Below are 18417 nucleotides of genomic sequence, written 5' to 3'. Positions count from 1 at the left end.
GGTCCTCTGCATCTGGGCGATGCATACAACCACTTTATTAATTGTTCTCACAAGACCTTACAAAGTCATACAACAGTAAGACTAAATCCACCTTCTAAGTAACAATTGTCGCTACTCCTATCCAATTGTGACGCCCGGATAACTAAGCTACAATGATCCCCCGCAAATGATGCCACGTCACCTCGGTTACTGTTGATAAACTCTAGATAATTCAAAACCGAAACAAATTCAAAATTTAATTAAAGGAAAACAATAAAAGTTTCCAAACATTAAAATAAAAATATTCGATTTGTACTAAATATTACATAGATAATTATGATGTAGAGGACACATCTTTATAAAATGCATAAATATTTTAAATTAAATTAAAACAGAAGAGAAAATAAATAAAAGAAAGAAAATACAAAAGAGAAAAACAAACAAAAAGAGAGGAAAAGAACCCCCCCCCCCCGGGCTCCGGCCCAGCAGGCCACCGGCCCAACTGGGCCACGACCCACCAGGCCGGCCCACCCCCGCACCCCCATAAACCTTCCCCACTCCGGCCACTGGCCCACTACTGCTCCCGCGCCCGCAGCCTGCCGTGCGCCCTCGGCCCCTGCTGCTCCCTCGCTCGCTTCGCCTCCGCTGCACTGAAGCCCCTGACCATGGCCGCTGGCCGCGCACGAGCCATGGCCTCGTCGGCTCTGCCTCCGCCGCCGCGGCCACTCCTCTACCGCCTCCCCTGGCCCTGGCCGCCGGCGCCGGCGTGCACCGTGCGTGCCCAGCGCCCCTCGGGCGTGTGTTCATTCGGGCTGTGCCCGTTAGCCCACGCGCCTAACACCCGATAGGCTAGATGGGCCACTGCCATACGGCCCCGCCCCCTAAAAACATTTTTTTAAAGAGATTAAAAAAAGAATAATAAATAACATATCAATTAATTAATTAACTTAATTAATCCTGTTTAGTTAACCTATTTAACTATTGTTAATTGATTAAACAGTAATTAGATTAGTTAAACCCTAATTAGAATAAACATAGTAGGACACACGGGACCCACACGTCAGTTTGACCAGTCAACCTCTGTTGACTGCTGACGTCAGCATGACATCATACTGATGTCATAAATCCAATTTCGAATTAATTTAAATAATTAATTAAATTCCAGAAATTAATAAATTCTTTTGAAAATCATATCTTTTAATTCGTAACACGGATGGAAAAACTTTGTACATGAAAGTTGCTCAGAATGACGAGACGAATCCGGATACGCAACCCGTTCGTCCACTACACGTCCCTAGCATAGTCAACCTGCAACCTTTCCCCTCCGGTTCATCTGTCCGAAAACGCGAAACACCGGGAATACTTTCCCGGATGTTTTCCCCTTCGCCGGTATCACCTACTACCGTGTTAGGGCACACCTAACCCCGCTCATTGTCATGTCACGCGTCATCATGCTTATGTTTGCATTGTATTTACTGTTTCTTCCCCCTCTTCTCTCCGGTAGACTACGAGATCGACGTTGCTGCTGTCCAGTTCGACTACGGTGTTGATGACCCCTTCTTCTTGCCAGAGCAACCAGGCAAGCCCCCCCTTGATAACCAGATATCGCCTATTCTTATCTATACTGCTTGCATTAGAGTAGTGTAGCATGTTACTGTTCGGTTACTCCTATTCTGTTGCATAGCCTGCCATTGTTGCTACAGTCGTTGATACCTTACCGCAATCCTAAATGCTTAGTATAGGATGCTAGTTTATCATCATTGGCCCTACATTCTTGTCAGTCTGCCTTGCTATACTATCAGGCCATGATCACTTGGGAGGTGATCACGGGTATATACTATACATATATACATACTATACAGATGGTGACTAAAGTCGGGTTGGCTCGTTGAGTACCCGCAAGTAATTCCGATGTGGGGGCTGAAAGGACAGGTGGCTCCATCCCGGTAGAGGTGGGCCTGGGTTCCCGACGGCCCCCGACTGTTACTATGTGGCGGAGTGATACGGCAGGTTGAGACCACCTAGGCGAGGGGTGGGCCTGGCCCTAGTCGGCGTCTGCGGTTACTTCATAATAACACGCTTAACGAGATCTTGGTATTTGATCTGAGTCTGCCCACTGGCCTATACGCACTAACCAACTACGCGGGAAAGATATGGGCACTCGACGTCGTGGTATCAGCCGAAGCCTTCGTGACGTAAGCGATTGAGCGGCGCGCGCCGGATTGGAACGTAAGCCTGCTCTTGTATTAAGGGGGCTAGTTCTGCTTCCGGCCGTGTTCGCAACGTGCAGGTGTGCAAAGGGCGATGGGCCCAGACCCCTGCGCCATAGGAGTTAGACCGGCGTGCTGACCTCTCTGTTGTGCCTAGGTGGGGCTGCGACGTGTTGATCTTCCGAGGCCGGGTATGACCCAGGAAAGTGTGTCCAGCCAAATGGGATCGAGCATGTTGGGTTATGTGGTGCACCCCTACAGGGAAGTTTATCTATTCGAATAGCCGTGTCCCTCGGTAAAAGGACGACTCGGAGTTGTACCTTGACCTTATGACAACTAGAACCAGATACTTAATAAAACACACCCAGACAAGTTCCACAGACAACCTGGTGATCGCTTTTCCACAGGGCGACGAGGGGAGGATCGCCGGGTAGGATTATGCTATGCGATGCTACTTGGAGGACTTCAATCTACTCTCTTCTATATGCTGCAAGACGGAGGCTGCCAGAAGCGTAGTCTTCGACATGATTAGCTATCCCCCTCTTATTTTGGCATTCTGCAGTTCAGTCCATCAATATGGCCCTTTACACATATACCCATGCACATGTAGTGTAGTTCCTTGCTTGCAAGTACTTTGGATGAGTACTCACGGTTGCTTTTCTCCCCCCCTTTTCCCCCTTTCCTTTCTTCCTGGTTGTCGCAACCAGATGCTGGAGCCCAGGAGCCAGACGCCACCGTCGACGACGACTCCTACTACACCGGAGGTGCCTACTACGTGCAGACCGCTGACGCCGACCAGGAATAGTTTAGGAGGATCCCAGGCAGGAGGCCTGCGCCTGTTTCGATCTGTACCCCAGTTTGTGCTAGCCTTCTTAAGGCAAACTTGTTTAACTTATGTCTATACTCAGATATTGTTGCTTCCGCTAACTCGTCTATGATCGAGCACTTGTATTCGAGCCCTCGAGGCCCTTGGCTTGTAATATGACACTTGTATGACTTATTTTACTTTTAGAGTTGTGTTGTGATATCTTCCCGTGAGTCCCGAATCTTGATCGTACACATTTGCGTGCATGATTAGTGTATGATTGAATCGGGGGCGTCACAAGTTGGTATCAGAGCTGACTGCCTGTAGGAATCCCCCTTTCAAGCTCCTTGGCCGAAGTTGAGTCTAGTCGATGAAAATTATTTTACTAACTTGGCTGTGCGACCCATGGGCCCACGTCACCAGTTGGGTGGTATTAGGATATTTTATTCCTCGACCTATACTCCGGGACTCTAATCTCTCCTCTATTCGGGTTAAATGATTTTACTAAATCTGACTCTAGGTTCTCGTAACTACTTTCTCCCGGAGAGCCCCTAATCACAGATGATCGCCTACTGCGTCAGAAGATTTCGAAGATACTCTAGGATGTTCTCCCGAGACGCTTGTGCCCACCGCCTTTGCAAATTCCCTACCACTGTTATATCCTTATGGATAACTGCATGCACCTGCCATTCTTACATTCGATCCCATTGAGCTTGTTATTACAAGGTGCAATGAACTGCTCTTCGTTGTTCCAAGAATCCTCTGAGCTTACTGCCTTACGTCTCTTTGCCACAAGAATACCGATATGGATAATTCCTTGCACTTATCGAGTATCCGCTCCTTCTTAGTTGTTCAGGTGTTTCACATAAGCCTTCGAAATACTATTTGATCTTCCAAAAATCCTCAACAGCATGTTGTTCTTGAAATTCTTGCTTGCTTGCATTTTGGTTAATCCCATAAGCATAATAATCTTATTGGCATCCTTTGTCAATATCATTTTTGAGTCCATTGATTCAATAAGTTGTGAATGTTCACAATCATCAGTCGAATCCTAGGATTATCCTTCCGGCTCATATGACATTTGGATATGAGCTAGTTCTTGACCAATCAATGCCTTGACCGGTTGTGCTTCTAAGCCTATCGAACTTATTCATTTTCGATCAGAACGATTGCTTCTGATCCCTTAATTTGGAAATCATAAAATTCTTTGCATTAAGCTTTGAATTAGTCAGTTGTTTCTACAATCTGATGCCTTGGCATTCCTTCTTCCTCTGATTGAGTACCGATACTCACATCAGCCCCGTTGTGGACCGCCATACCCATTACCGGGTTATTATCCGACAATGTCCTTCACAACCAAAATTCTTATGAGTTCCTTACTCGATACATAATACCTTTGGTAAATTGTATCCTCTACTTTTGTCAACCATGCTCTACTTTTGAGCTTGTGTAATTTACTCCTGAACTTCATGGTATATATTCTAAGAAGCCCCGTTGGGTTGAACCTATGCCTTCCTTAATCTGTGTGAACTCGAAAGTTTTCACGGGTCATACTCCTCTGGTAATTCACCAGGTAGGTTTTGACACTGAAATCATTTTTATCTAGAGCAGTGAATGAAAGGTTATGCATTCAAGAAGTTGGAGTCAACCTTGAACTTTGTGTTCATGCCCATGGACACGATGTAGATCCTATCATGGAAGCTACTCTTAAATTTGGGATATAGTCTTTTGCAATCTTGGTTCCGGCCATATTGATATTCTTTGATTCCTTTTCTCAGACAAGTTGAAGTACTTGTCTTCTGAAGATCATTACACCTATCCAACCTCTATTCTGCTCTACTTTTGAGTATACCCTCTGGTATCTCGAGAATATCACGGAACTACATAACTTCTTATGAGTTCTTCTTCAAGTATTATTTCACACCGGTTTCAATTTCGCCTGGGTTCTGAGTTGTTAGACACTCAAGGACACCGATAAGTGAATCAATTCCGCACTCTGATTCAATAACTCTAAGTAATCTTCGTTGCTTATAAGCTTATTAATCCTTCAAGTCATTCATAGCCTGATCGGCTATATCAATATCGTGTAACTTTTAAATATGCTACATGGTCCTTCTTCTCGAAGCACAATTTTTGACGATGAGCTAAGCTTACGTCAACTTTCCTCGTCATATCATTTTGCCTTGAACAACAAGCTTGATTCCGAGTGTGTGTCGTACACGTGGTTTCAATAACTTTTCGCTCCATCCTTCCTTTTGCTTGATGTCGTCGATGAGCGATAATATCTTCATGAAACCTCTCAATAAATGTGTCATGATCATCATCAACATTCTGAGCTCTTCAAGGATATTGATCGAATTCATGTTGAGAAATACCATCCTTGCCCCTCGATGATTTGTGTTATCATCGACAACATCCTTGTCTTCCCTCGACACAAATGTGTTCTTGTTTTGGATTGGATCTTGAGTTCCTTGCTATCCAGCATTTGTTCTTCTTTACCTTGGAGTATTACCATCTTTTATGTCCAGAATGTCATGAGGATTACTCCACCTCTTAAGAATTCTTGGTATAGTGATACTTCTCACCATCACCATTCTTTGTTGGTTCCCGTGTTGATTCTAACCGGGGTACCAACAAGTGAACGGTGTTGTTTGGATTCTGTACTTATGGCAACCCTAATGCTTTGAAGTTAATAATCGACAGTTCATTCTTAAACCAATGGTTATAGAATTACCATTCTAACCTTGATCGTGCTATCGAGCCCATATTTCGGGTGCAACTTTCAACCAATGTTTAAATATGTATGTTTTGCTCGAGCGTAAATCATTATATCATTTGATCTGACAAATGATATCTCCTTGTTCACATAATTGTGGAAATACATCTTTTGGGAATCTCGATGAGTTGTCGCTGAGTCCATCAGCCACCTCCTCATCCTCTCCTTAGTTTAATGATGAACTCTCGTTTCGGAACTCACTCCCATAGTTCATTCCCCGAGTCTGAGATATCCTGACACCAATTAGATCTGAATCTCGGTTAGGTATGATTATTGGAACATATTTCCAAGAGTTATAACAATGGTATTTATGTGACCCGGTAAGGTGCTGTCGTGCCTAGCACACCTGGCCGGAGGCCTATTGTTATAGATTCCTTTTCAGCAAGGTTATCCATTCTTCCATGAGGAAACTGTAAGACTTATTCTATTAGTTTATCCTGATGGATCCTTTGTGTATCCAAAGTCTGACCTTTGCTTGAAGACCTTGTCAATGCTATCTCGAAGCATGTCTGTGGTGCTCCGATTTTCAAAAAGAACATTTGAAGCCCAATGCTAAATATTACTTGCTCAATTATCCAAACACAGTTGCATTGGTAATGTCATGAAATTTCTCTCCTCTCTCCTAAAGAGTTTTCTACATTATATCCTGCCAAGGATATCATGCTCTGCTTGTCCTTGGGAAGGGTATACCCCTGATATATGTGTTTAAACACATTTTCCTTTCCATTGATCCAATTACTCTGATAATCATATTTTCCTTTCCATTGTTTGGTTTAACCTTTCTTGTGATCTATATGATCTAAGCGGTAATATTCTCCTGATTATGAACACACCTCGGTGTACAATTCTGTCAGCAAGACACTGTTGCTATTGTTGATGACATTCCGGTAGCCACCGCTGGACGAGAACTTTGCCTATTGGTCCGCCTCGTTCAACGAGCAGGAAAATGGTTCTCTTCGTCCCTCGCCCTTGGTACCGATGTTGTTGTCGACATAACCAACAGACTATCCTCTGACATGCCTTGCTTACATGATCGTGCAAGATGTCACCGACCTTCCTACTTTTAACCACATGGTGGGCCCATAATGCACAGTTCCATAGGATCAAAACCCGACTCTCCGGTAAACCCCCTGTTGCCAAGGTTGTTCCTCGCGTGTGGCCTCGTAAGTAATTTACGAGCCACCTTCCGAGAGATTATCAGTTCTGCTATCAGACGCAATACTTATTCCCATTGCTCTAAACCCCTTTCACACTTTGTTTCAGGCAACGAACGATTGCCTATGCGCTTGAAACTTCTATTTTGCACCTTCTTACTTTGCTCACGATATTTTCTTAAGTTTCAATTCGAGAGTTGCTATCCGCCACCCTCCTCGATGTTATCGACCAGATAGTCGACCTTGCAGAGGTCTGTTCTCCTAGAATGCCCACTCTTTATTCTTTCGTAAGTACGATGGAGTTCCTGAAGAAAGGATGCAAACTTCATCATGATGACCTAAAGCAGAGAAATGAAGGCATCAATATATTGGACCGGCCTCTTCGAGAAGAGCAAGCCAGGATGAGAAGACCCGCTAGATTCATTACCAAACCTTCCCCCCTTTCACTACCTCTTAAATCTCGGGACGAGATTTCTTGTAGTGGAGGAGAATTGTGACGCCCGGATAACTAAGCTACAGTGATCCCCCGCTAATGATGCCACGTCACCTCGGTTACTGTTGATAAACTCTAGATAATTCAAAACCGAAACAAACTCAAAATTTAATTAAAGGAAAAAATAAAAGTTTTCAAACATTAAAATATAAATATTTGATTTGTACTAAATATTACATAGATAATTATGGTGTAGAGGACACAACTTTATAAAATGCATAAATATTTTAAATTAAATTAAAACAGAAGAGAAAATAAATAAAAGAAAGAAAATACAAAAGAGAAAAACAAACAAAAAAAGAGAGGAAAAGACCCCCCCCCCCCGGGGCTCCGGCCCAGCAGGCCACCGGCCCAACTGGGCCATGACCCACCAGGCCGGCCCACCCCCGCACCCCCATAAACCTTCCCCACTCCGTCCACTGGCCCACTACTGCTCCCGCGCCCGCAGCCTGTCGTGCGCCCTCGGCCCCTGCTGCTCCCTCGCTCGCTTCGCCTCCGCTGCACTGAAGCCCCTGACCATGGCCGCTGGCCGCGCACGAGCCATGGCCTCGTCGGCTCTGCCTCCGCCGCCGCGGCCACTCCTCTACCGCCTCCCCTGGCCCTGGCCGCCGGCGCCGGCGTGCGCCATGCGTGCCCAGCGCCCCTCGGGCGTGTGCTCGTTCGGGTTGTGCCCGTTAGCCCACGCGCCTAACGCCCGATAGGCTAGATGGGCCACTGACATACGGCCCCCGACCCCTAAAAACGTTTTTTAAAAGAGATTAAAAAAGAATAATAAATAAAATATTAATTAATTAATTAACTTAATTAACCCTGTTTAGTTAACCTATTTAACTATTGTTAATTGATTAAACGGTAATTAGATTAGTTAAACCCTAATTAGAATAAACAGAGTATGACACGCGGGACCCACACGTCAGTTTGACCAGGTAACCTTTGTTGACTGCTGACGTCAGCATGACATCATGCTGATGTCATAAATCCAATTTCGAATTAATTTAAATAATTAATTAAATTCCAGAAATTAATAAATTCTTTTGAAAATCATATCTTTTAATCTGTAACTCGGATGGAAAAACTTTGTACATGAAAGTTGCTCAAAACGACAAGAAGAATCCGAATACGCAGCCCGTTCGTCCGCTACACGTCCCTAGCATAATGAACCTACAACCTTTCCCCTCCGGTTCATCTGTCCGAAAACGCGAAACACCGGGAATACTTTCCCGGATGTTTCCCCCTTCGCCGGTATCACCTACTACCGTGTTAGGGCACACCTAACCCAGCTCATTGTCATGTCATGTGTCGTCATGCTTATGTTTGCATTGTATTTACTGTTTCTTCCCCCTCTTCTCTCCGGTAGACTATGAGACCGACGCTCCTGCTGTCTAGTTCGACTACGGTGTTGACGACCCCTCCTTCTTGCCAGAGCAACCAGGCAAGCCCCCCCCCCTTGATCACCAGATATCGCCTATTCTTCTCTATACTGTTTGCATTAGAGTAGTGTAGCATGTTACTGTTCGGTTACTCCTATTCTGTTGCATAGCCTGTCATTGTTGCTACAGTCGTTGATACCTTACCCGCAATCCTAAATGCTTAGTATAGGATGCTAGTTTATCATCATTGGCCCTACATTCTTGTCAGTCTGCCTTGCTATACTATCGGGCCGAGATCACTTGGGAGGTGATCACGGGTATATACTATACATATATACATACTATACAGATGGTGACTAAAGTCGGGTTGGCTCGTTGAGTACCCGCAAGTGATTCCGATGTGGGTGCTGAAAGGACAGGTGGCTCCATCCCGATAGAGGTGGGCCTGGGTTCCCGACGACCCCCGACTGTTACTATGTGGCGGAGCGATAGGGCAGGTTGAGACCACCTAGGCGAGAGGTGGGCCTGGCCCTGGTCGGCATCCGCGGTTACTTCATAATAACACGCTTAACGAGATCTTGGTATTTGATCTGAGTCTGGCCACTGGCCTATACGCACTAACCAACTACGCGGGAAAGATATGGGCACTCGACGTCGTGGTATCAGCCGAAGCCTTCGTGACGTCAGCGACTGAGCGGCGCGCGCCGGATTGGAACGTAAGCCTGCTCTTGTATTAAGGGGGCTAGTTTTGCTTCCCACCGCGTTCGCAACATGTAGGTGTGCAAAGGGCGATGGGCCCAGACCCCTGCGCCATAGGAGTTAGACCGGCGTGTTGACCTCTCTGTTGTGCCTAGGTGGGGCTGCGACGTGTTGATCTTCCGAGGCCGGGCATGACCCAGGAAAGTGTGTCCGGTCAAATGGGATCGAGCGTGTTGGGTTATGCGGTGCACCCCTGCAGGGAAGTTTATCTATTCGAATAGCCGTGTCCCTCGGTAAAAGGACGACCCGGAGTAGTACCTTGACCTTATGACAACTAGAACCGGATACTTAATAAAACACACCCAGACAAGTTCCACGGACAACCCGGTGATCGCTTTTCCACAGGGCGATGAGGGGAGGATCGCCGGGTAGGATTATGCTATGCGATGCTACTTGGAGGACATCAATCTACTCTCTTCTATATGCTGCAAGACGGAGGCTGCCAGAAGCGTAGTCTTCGACAGGATTAGCTATCCCCCTCTTATTCTGGCATTCTGCAGTTCAGTCCACCGATATGGGCCTTTACACATATACCCATGCATATGTACTGTAGTTCCTTGCTTGCGAGTACTTTGGATGAGTACTCACGGTTGCTTTTCTCCCCCTTTTCCCCCCTTTCCTTTCTTCCTGGTTGTCGCAACCAGATGCTGGAGCCCAGGAGCCAAACGCCACCATCAACGACTACTCCTACTACACCGGAGGTGCCTACTACGTGCAGGCCGCTGACGACGACCATGAATAGTTTAGGAGGATCCCAGGCAGGAGGCATGCGCCTCTTTCGATCCGTACCCCAGTTTGTGCTAGCCTTCTTAAGGCAAACTTGTTTAACTTATGTCTGTACTCAGATATTGTTGCTTCCGCTGACTCGTCTATGATCGAGCACTTGTATTCGAGCCCTCGAGGCCCCTGGCTTGTAATATGATGCTTGTATGACTTATTTTACTTTTAGAGTTGTGTTGTGATATCTTCCCGTGAGTCCCTGATCTTGATCGTACACATTTGCGTGCATGATTAGTGTACGATTGAATCGGGGGCGTCACACCGATTGATAAAGGGGTGCTGATAGTCTGGGCCTAATACCAAACAGACATCGCAGCCAAACCTAAACATCTAAGGCCTGAAGTCCCAACCAGGACGCCTGCCGGGTATGGGGCACCTACCAGTGCGGCGCACTCCTCAACTAGGACGCCTTCCGGGTATGAGACCGCCGCAACCACCTGCCACCAATCCATCTTCAGTGTTGTACTGCTGCACCACGTTGCCCGGCCTCTCTGCCATCGATGCCACCACGACGCCTGATGACGTCACCCTCTTGCGCGAGTCCCTCGCCACACATCGGGCGCCGAGTCTCCACTACGCCACGCCGCCGAGAAACGACACCATTAATGTGCAAGATGAAACACCGCTCCACCAATTATTCCGTCCACTAGTCCCTCGAGCCCGTGTACACCTCCAAGAATGACGCCACAAGAGGGAAACGACACAATAATGCCGCCGTCATCCGATCTACTGATCTAGGGTTTCCCCCGGAGATAGCAGATAGTGCCTTGGAACTTCTCAACAACAATGCCTTCAACAAGGGAACGACACCAAATAGTGCCGCCATCGCCAGCCTCGGCAGCAGCCGCGAGCAGGTCTTCACCCAGATCTGTTCCAATGGCCTCCATCAAGCGTCTTGCGCACGGATCGTCCACCATCGCGGTCGCCGTGTCGGCCGTCGCGAGACCATAGCCGCCGACACATCCTCCGCCGTCCGGGGCCGCTGCCCCGGGATCCAGCCCTCGCTGGCCGCTGGAACGAAGCCACCAAGCCCCATCGAGGGCGGCCAACGGGGGCGGAAAAGCTAGATCCGGCCAAGCCCGGCCATGATCCGGCCTCTCCCCGCGCTGTAGCCACTCCCGCGGCCCTGCATCTCGCCCGCGCCCGAGGCGACGGAGGCAGCGCATGCGCGCACAACACCGCGGAGAGGGGAAACGCCCCGCCGCCACCTTCCTTGGGGCGCGTGCGGACTTCGCCGGCGGCCCCTCCAGCGGCGGCGAAGCGAGGGAGGGGGCAAGGGGGACCTGGCGGCGGCGGCGCTAGGGTTCCCCCATGTCGCCCGAGGGCGACGAGGGGGCGAGAGGATGGAACTGCTGAGATTCAAAAAGAGTGTGCGCGATCAAACTCCTGGTGCGGGTGGGGTGGTGGTCTTCTTGGACGGAGCTGTGCTGCTCTGCTGCTACTTAGTTGGATCTGAGTGCACGTTAATTTGGAAGTATATTAAGTGCATGCGGATATTAAGTAGGATATTATTTGCGTGTTATTATGTGATTAGCACTATATTTGGCATGATATTAACTGCACGCTGAACGTGTTGAGCGCTCGACATTGAAGCAGTCTAAGTCGTTGGATTGACATGATTTGATGGCGACACTAATTGGATCTGCCCCTTTGGGTCTTTTTATATTTATATTGATATAGATATAGATATAGATATAGATATAAGAGAGGGTAAAAGCCTATTTTGAAAGTTAAGATAAAAAAAATGGCACTAGTAGCTGGTCGAGGACCGCTCATCAGTTGAATTGGAGCTACATGTATTTTGTCGTTTCATGCTGATATGTTAACCAACCGATCGACTGGGTCTACCTTTGCTATGTCCGCAACCGCGTCTTCGTAGAAGCCTGCGACGTACGTGGCCAGTCAAGAATAATTGGGTGGGTCGCGTCGTCCTGGAATTCAGATCTCGTCACAAGTTTAATGTCTCTCCATGGGGTAGCTTGCCGATCGGAAAATTCAAGGATCAGGACACGCTTACATCTAATTGCCCATTAGATGTAGTATTAGTCTACTCGCTGCGAGCTCAACTGCCGCTGCTACGAATCTTCTTACGACTAGCGAGCTAGATCGCTCCTGATACTGATACTGATAACTCCAGTTCTCTGCTCCCACACCTGCACCCACTGCATGCGTCATGCGTGTGTGTATATAAGGCAGCTATCCCCTTCACCAAGTCATCACAAGCATCTGCCAAAGATCGATCAGTTGCTACCCAGACCATTCTAGCCTTGCCTCGAACACCAACATTTCCCCATCGAGTTCCTGTTTCTCCTTCATAGGCATCTAGCAACCCAGCAGCAAGCAATGAAGGTGAGTTTCTTCTCCCAGTTTTTGTTTACATCTAGTGTTGCTTTGTTTAGCACCTAGCTTAATTTTGAGCAAGCAATACATTACTCTGGAGCTGAAGCATACGACTGATCCATCGTTTTTCTACTTGTTGCAGCAAAAGATTGTCATTCAGTTGAGCATATCGTGCGACAAACGCCGGTCCAAAGCACTGACGTTGGCCTCCAGAGCAGCCGGGGTGACGTCCATGGGGATTACCGGCGACGCCAGGGACCAGCTGGAGGTGGTCGGCGACGGCGTCGACCCGGTGTGCCTCGTCAGCTGCCTCCGCAAGAAGCTCGGCCACGCCCAAATCATCAAGGTGGAGGAAGTGAAGAAGCCGGAGGAGAAGAAGAAGGATGAACCCAAGCCAGAGCCCGTGCACGTGTACCCGCCGCCGTGCTACTACCCGCCCAGCTACTACCACCACCAGTACCAGCAGCCGCACATGGTCGTTTGCGAGGAAGAGCCCAGCAACTGCCGGACCATGTAATTAATTGCCAGGGAACGATTTTGACAGCATGTAACTTTACACAGTTAGATGTGCACGTGTTTATTGGTTCATTGGAAGAAATAAAAAGGAGAGAGATGTCATTCGAAATCAATGCAAACGCCGAGGTTATGTGAATCTTAGTTCTCAGTCACTTGAGAAACAGAATCGGGGATTTCAATCGCTTGCTTCGTACAAGATCAGATGTGGATTGGGGGTTCGGGCCTGTGCCTGTGCAGCTTCGTATGGTGAGGACGAGGAGTCAAACATCACAACTGATAGTGAGCGTATGTCATCTAGTCCATATGATGATTTTTAGATGAACCTAATCATATGATGATTTGGTGATAATACTGGTTGTATATCCGGTAAACCCGCAAATGGAAATGAATAGGCAAACATTCTATCCGAGTAAGACCCCAATATTGTTTGAGCTATGTATGCTCACAATATCTGAATAAACATATGAGATCACCATGGAATGGTTGTCTGAATAAACATTTGGACAGGACCATGGAATTTTCTGATGAAAAAAGATACACAGGGTTGAGTGGCCCTCCTGCTGTCATTTTGTTTGATTTAGAGTGGCCATCTTCCTGTCAAGGTTCTTAGAGTGACCTGGTTTTCTTTGGTCTTCGCTTGGTTTTCTTCGTTTGACATTAAATTAGTGCCTTTGTGGGGTATGCGAGGGCGATGAGCGGAGTAACCAAACTGCTGACCAGAAATTCAGAACAACAGAAGTGCAAGACTGTTAGCATTAGGTTGTCCCCATCTCCACAATTCCCAACTGTAAACAAAAAGATTAGCCACCTGCTGCGAAGACCGAGCACGGCAACCAACGGGTCTATTTTCTATAAGAAAATGTACAACTTCTTCTGTCCTACCCCCATTTGTGCACGTTCTATTTTTCTTATAGCAAGCATCATCTAGTCATCAGATAGGAAGGCTTCAACACAAGCAATACATATATATTTAAGCTCTAAGAGCAGAAACCGAATGGCGCTCCTCTTCCCTCCCCCCCCCCCCCCCTCTCTCCTGTGGCGACGCCTGCCACCGGCTCCCCCCCCCCCCCCCCCCCCCCGGCGGCGTCCCTGCCTCGTGCGGCCTCCCCTTCTCCCTCCCCTCCGCGGACTCCTCTGGGCTCCTCACCGACGGCGCGTCTCGACCCCCTCTTCTCCCTGGCCTCCCCGCCTCGCTCCGTGGTGGTGGTGCGGCCGGTTTGGGGTCGACGGTGGCTGGAGCCCCTCTTTGGCGGTGTTCTTCTTGTGTTCTTGCTCCTGCGCTCCTTGGTGAGTCTCTGCTTGGCGATGTCAAACGACTTTGTTGGTGGCACACAGGTGTCGTGGCGTCGTCTCAGCCTCGCGTGGCTGTTAGAATGCACCCCCGACGCAGGTGGTGTCGTGGCGCTGTGCAGTCTTGGTTGCGTGATGCCTTCGATTGCGTCGATGGTACAGTGTCATGGGTTTGTCTGCTTGGCGACGCCGACTTTGCCTGCGGTACACAGGCGCCGTGGCGTCGTCTGGGCCTCGCGTGACCGTTCGAATGCACCCCCGACGCAGTGGTGTCGTGGCGTTGTGCAGTCTTGGTTGCGTGATGCCTCCGATTGCGTCGATGGTGCAGTGCCATGGCTTGTTCTCGGCTGGCCAATGCCGTTCGATCTCGCTGGGGGTGCTTGTGTTGTGTCGGGGCGTGTTTTCCCTCTTTGTTCTCCCTTGTTTATTTGTTGTGTTCTTTGCTTTACCTCTTCTCCTCCTGTGCCCCCTGTAATTCTGGTTCACTTGAACCCATCCTGCAAAAGGCTGCGAAGTCTTATAGGCAATTTGAATACAATTCAGGTGGGGGAGTCCTCTTCCTCCCCGGTGACCTTTAAAAAAAATAAGAAAATGTACAACTTCTTCCGTCCTACCCCCATTTATGCACGTTCCATTTTCTTATAGCAAACATCATCTAGTCACCAGACAGGAAGTCTTCAACGCAAGCAATACACATATTTAAGCTCTAAGATCTTTGCCTTTTCTCCTAAGTGTTGGCAAAATCACCATTGCACACGTAGTATCTATCTTATCGAGAGATTCGTCTTGTAATTACTCCGTCCCAAAATACTTGTCAGAAAAATGCATGTGCGTAGATATATTTTAGCTCTAGACACATCCATTTTATCCATTTCCACGACAAGTAATTCCAGATGAAGGGAGTATCAGTTAAGAGTTTAACTCAAGTTTTTTAATCGGACACGCTAGCATTCATCCGACTGATGGAGCTGTATGTCTCGACCGCATCCACATCCGTCGTATCCGTTTCTAATCAGACGGCTCAAACGGTTGATTCCGTTTCTGATCAGACAGCTCAAACGGTTGATTCCAGCGCTCCAACAACCATCGTTTTACCGCCGTTGCGGCTTGGTCAGAGTCCACGACCACCTGTTCGACCCCGGTGAGCTGCGCAACACCTTTCCTCTCTTCCTCTCATCATCGTCGTAGGCCTCACCCCTCTCGGAATCAAGCTTGGTCGAGCGCCATGGCCGCCGTGGAATGGATCTGACAGCCTTAATCGTTGAGTCCCCAGCCGCGCCCCGCGCTTCATGCATGCACGCATGGCCTGATGCATACCGGCATGATGGCCCGATGCCCTCATGTATGCTCCTCCGACGAGTCGTTATGCACTCCATTGCAATGACGGTGTTGCAAACGACGGCGATGAACAACGGCAGTTGCAAGAAGGGCGGCTTCAGCTCACATGATTTTTGCTTTGCACAAGGGCCTTGTTGTAAGTGCAACAAGCTCTTTTTGCGGGCCGCAAAGCTTTTTTGCAACATTGCTCTTGTTGCATGAAGTTTCTGCAACAAGGATCGTGCTGCAATCAGCGCATGTGCAGATTGGATTGGACAGCTTGCGACACCAGCCGATCTTTTAAAAATGTCAGCCGACTAACGCGTAGCATGCCCCCTTTTTAATTAGGGAATCCACGTATGAGGCGATATTATCATGTGGAGATATTTGAGCACGAAGGAGTATGATGCATCGACAAAAGAGGCCCCAGTGTCATGTTGGGGAACGTAGCAGAAATTCAAAAAATTTCCTACGTAACACCAAGATCTATCTATGGAGAGACCAGCAACGAGTAGAAAGAGAGTGCATCTACATACCCTTGTAGATCGCTAAGCGGAAGCGTTCAAGTGAACGGGGTTGATGGAGTCGTACTCGTCGTGATTCAGATCACCGATGATCAAGTGCCGAACGGACGGCACCTCCGCGTTCAACACACGTACAGCCCGGTGACGTCTCCCACGCCTTGATCCAGCAAGGAGAGAGGGAGAGGTTGAGGAAGACTCCATCCAACAGCAGCACAACGGCGTGGTGGTGGTGGAGGAGCGTGGCAATCCCGCAGGGCTTTGCCAAGCACCACGGGAGAGGAGAAGAACTTGGGAGAGAGGGAGGGGCTGCACCAAAGGCATAAGGTATATTTGGGAGGCCCTCCTACCCCACTATATATAGGGATCCCAAGGGGGGGTGCGCCAGCCCCTAGGAGATCCAATCTCCAAGGGGGCGGCGGCCAGGGGAGGAGTCCTCCCCCCCCCCCAAGGCACCTAGGAGGTGCCTTCCCCTGCTGGGACTCTTCCTTTAGGGTTTCCCCAGGCGCATGGGCCTCTTGGGGCTGGTGCCCTTGGCCCATGTAGGCCAAGGCGCACCCCCTACAGCCCATGTGGCCCCCGGGGCAGGTGGCCCCACCCGGTGGGCCCCCGGGACCCTTCCGGTGGTCCCGGTACAATACCGATGACCCCGAAACTTGTCCCGATGGCCGAAACAGGACTTCCTATATATAAATCTTTACCTCCGGACCATTCCGGAACTCCTCGTGACGTCCGAGATCTCATACGGGACTCCGAACAACATTCGGTAACCACATACAAGCTTCCTTTATAACCCTAGCGTCATCGAACCTTAAGTGTGTAGACCCTACGGGTTCGGGAGACATGCAGACATGACCGAGACGTTCTCCAGTCAATAACCAACAGCGGGATCTGGATACCCATGTTGGCTCCCACATGTTCCACGATGATCTCATCGGATGAACCACGATGTCAAGGACTCAATCGATCCCGTATTCAATTCCCTTTGTCTATCGGTATGTTACTTGCCCGAGACTCGATCGTCGGCATCCAATACCTTGTTCAATCTCGTTACCGGCAAGTCACTTTACTCATTCCGTAACACATCATCTCGTGATCAACTCCTTGGTCACATTGCGCATATGATGATGTCCTACCGAGTGGGCCCAGAGATACCTCTCCGTTTACACGGAGTGACAAATCCCAGTCTCGATCCGCATAAAACAATAGATACTTTCGGAGATACCTGTAGTGCACCTTTATAGTCACCCAGTTACGTTGTGACGTTTGATACACCCAAAGCACTCCTACGGTATCCAGGAGTTACACGATCTCATGGTCAAAGGAAGAGATACTTGACATTGGCAAAGCTCTAGCAAATGAACTACACGATCTTTTGTGCTAGTCTTAGGATTGGGTCTTGTCCATCACATCATTCTCCTAATGATGTGATCCCGTTATCAACGACATCCAATGTCCATAGCCAGGAAACCATGACTATCTGTTGATCACAACGAGCTAGTCAACTAGAGGCTCACTAGGGACATATTGTGGTCTATGTATTCACACGTGTATTACGATTTCCGGATAATACAGTTATAGCATGAATAAAAGACAATTATCATGAACAAGGAAATATAATAATAATACTTTTATTATTGCCTCTAGGGCATATTTCCAACATGTCATTCCTGGTGGGTGACCCAGGCGCAATGCAAAATCTATACTAGTCTGGCAGCTGCGACATGGCCTTGCATTCGGTGGTGGCCGATGGCATCGCTGCGTCAGGGGTGGCTCCTGGCTATCGAGCTATCGAGCGGTGCAGACGTGCGATAGTATCCAGTCGACAGATCATGGCAGCATGACAAGTTTGAGGGCACAAGACAGAGTGGTCGATAGCTCCCCGGTAGGGTTCCCTTGCGCATGGCTTGCCTTGATCTGAGGCAACGCTTCTATGGTCTAGCCTCATATCTGCTTCATGGTGGCTTCATGGGTTTTTTCGTTTGGGCTTAGCCCTGAGTAGGAGGAGGCTTTTGTCCTTTTCCTCTGCAAAAAACGAGTCTTATTTGCTTGGACCGTCTTCGACAATCCAGGGTCCGAGGGACATGAGCATTTTCTGGATTCGCAA

General features: G+C 48.4%; 1 protein-coding gene across 1 annotated transcript; it reads left to right on the top strand.

Moving 5' to 3' along the window:
• Positions 1-12302: 12302 nt before the first annotated feature.
• Positions 12303-13213, top strand: LOC123041511 (heavy metal-associated isoprenylated plant protein 16-like). Its single transcript, XM_044464109.1, has 2 exons — positions 12303-12675; positions 12809-13213. Exons 1-2 carry the CDS (start codon positions 12670-12672, stop codon positions 13181-13183), a joined length of 381 nt encoding a protein of 126 aa, XP_044320044.1. The 5' UTR covers positions 12303-12669; the 3' UTR covers positions 13184-13213.
• The last annotated feature ends 5204 nt before the right edge of the window (positions 13214-18417 follow it).

Source organism: Triticum aestivum, chromosome 2B (assembly GCF_018294505.1).
Source record: "Triticum aestivum cultivar Chinese Spring chromosome 2B, IWGSC CS RefSeq v2.1, whole genome shotgun sequence".
Classification (NCBI taxonomy): domain Eukaryota; kingdom Viridiplantae; phylum Streptophyta; class Magnoliopsida; order Poales; family Poaceae; genus Triticum; species Triticum aestivum.
The sequence above is the reverse complement of the archived record's forward strand: the minus strand, read 5'-3'. Positions and strand labels throughout refer to the sequence as shown.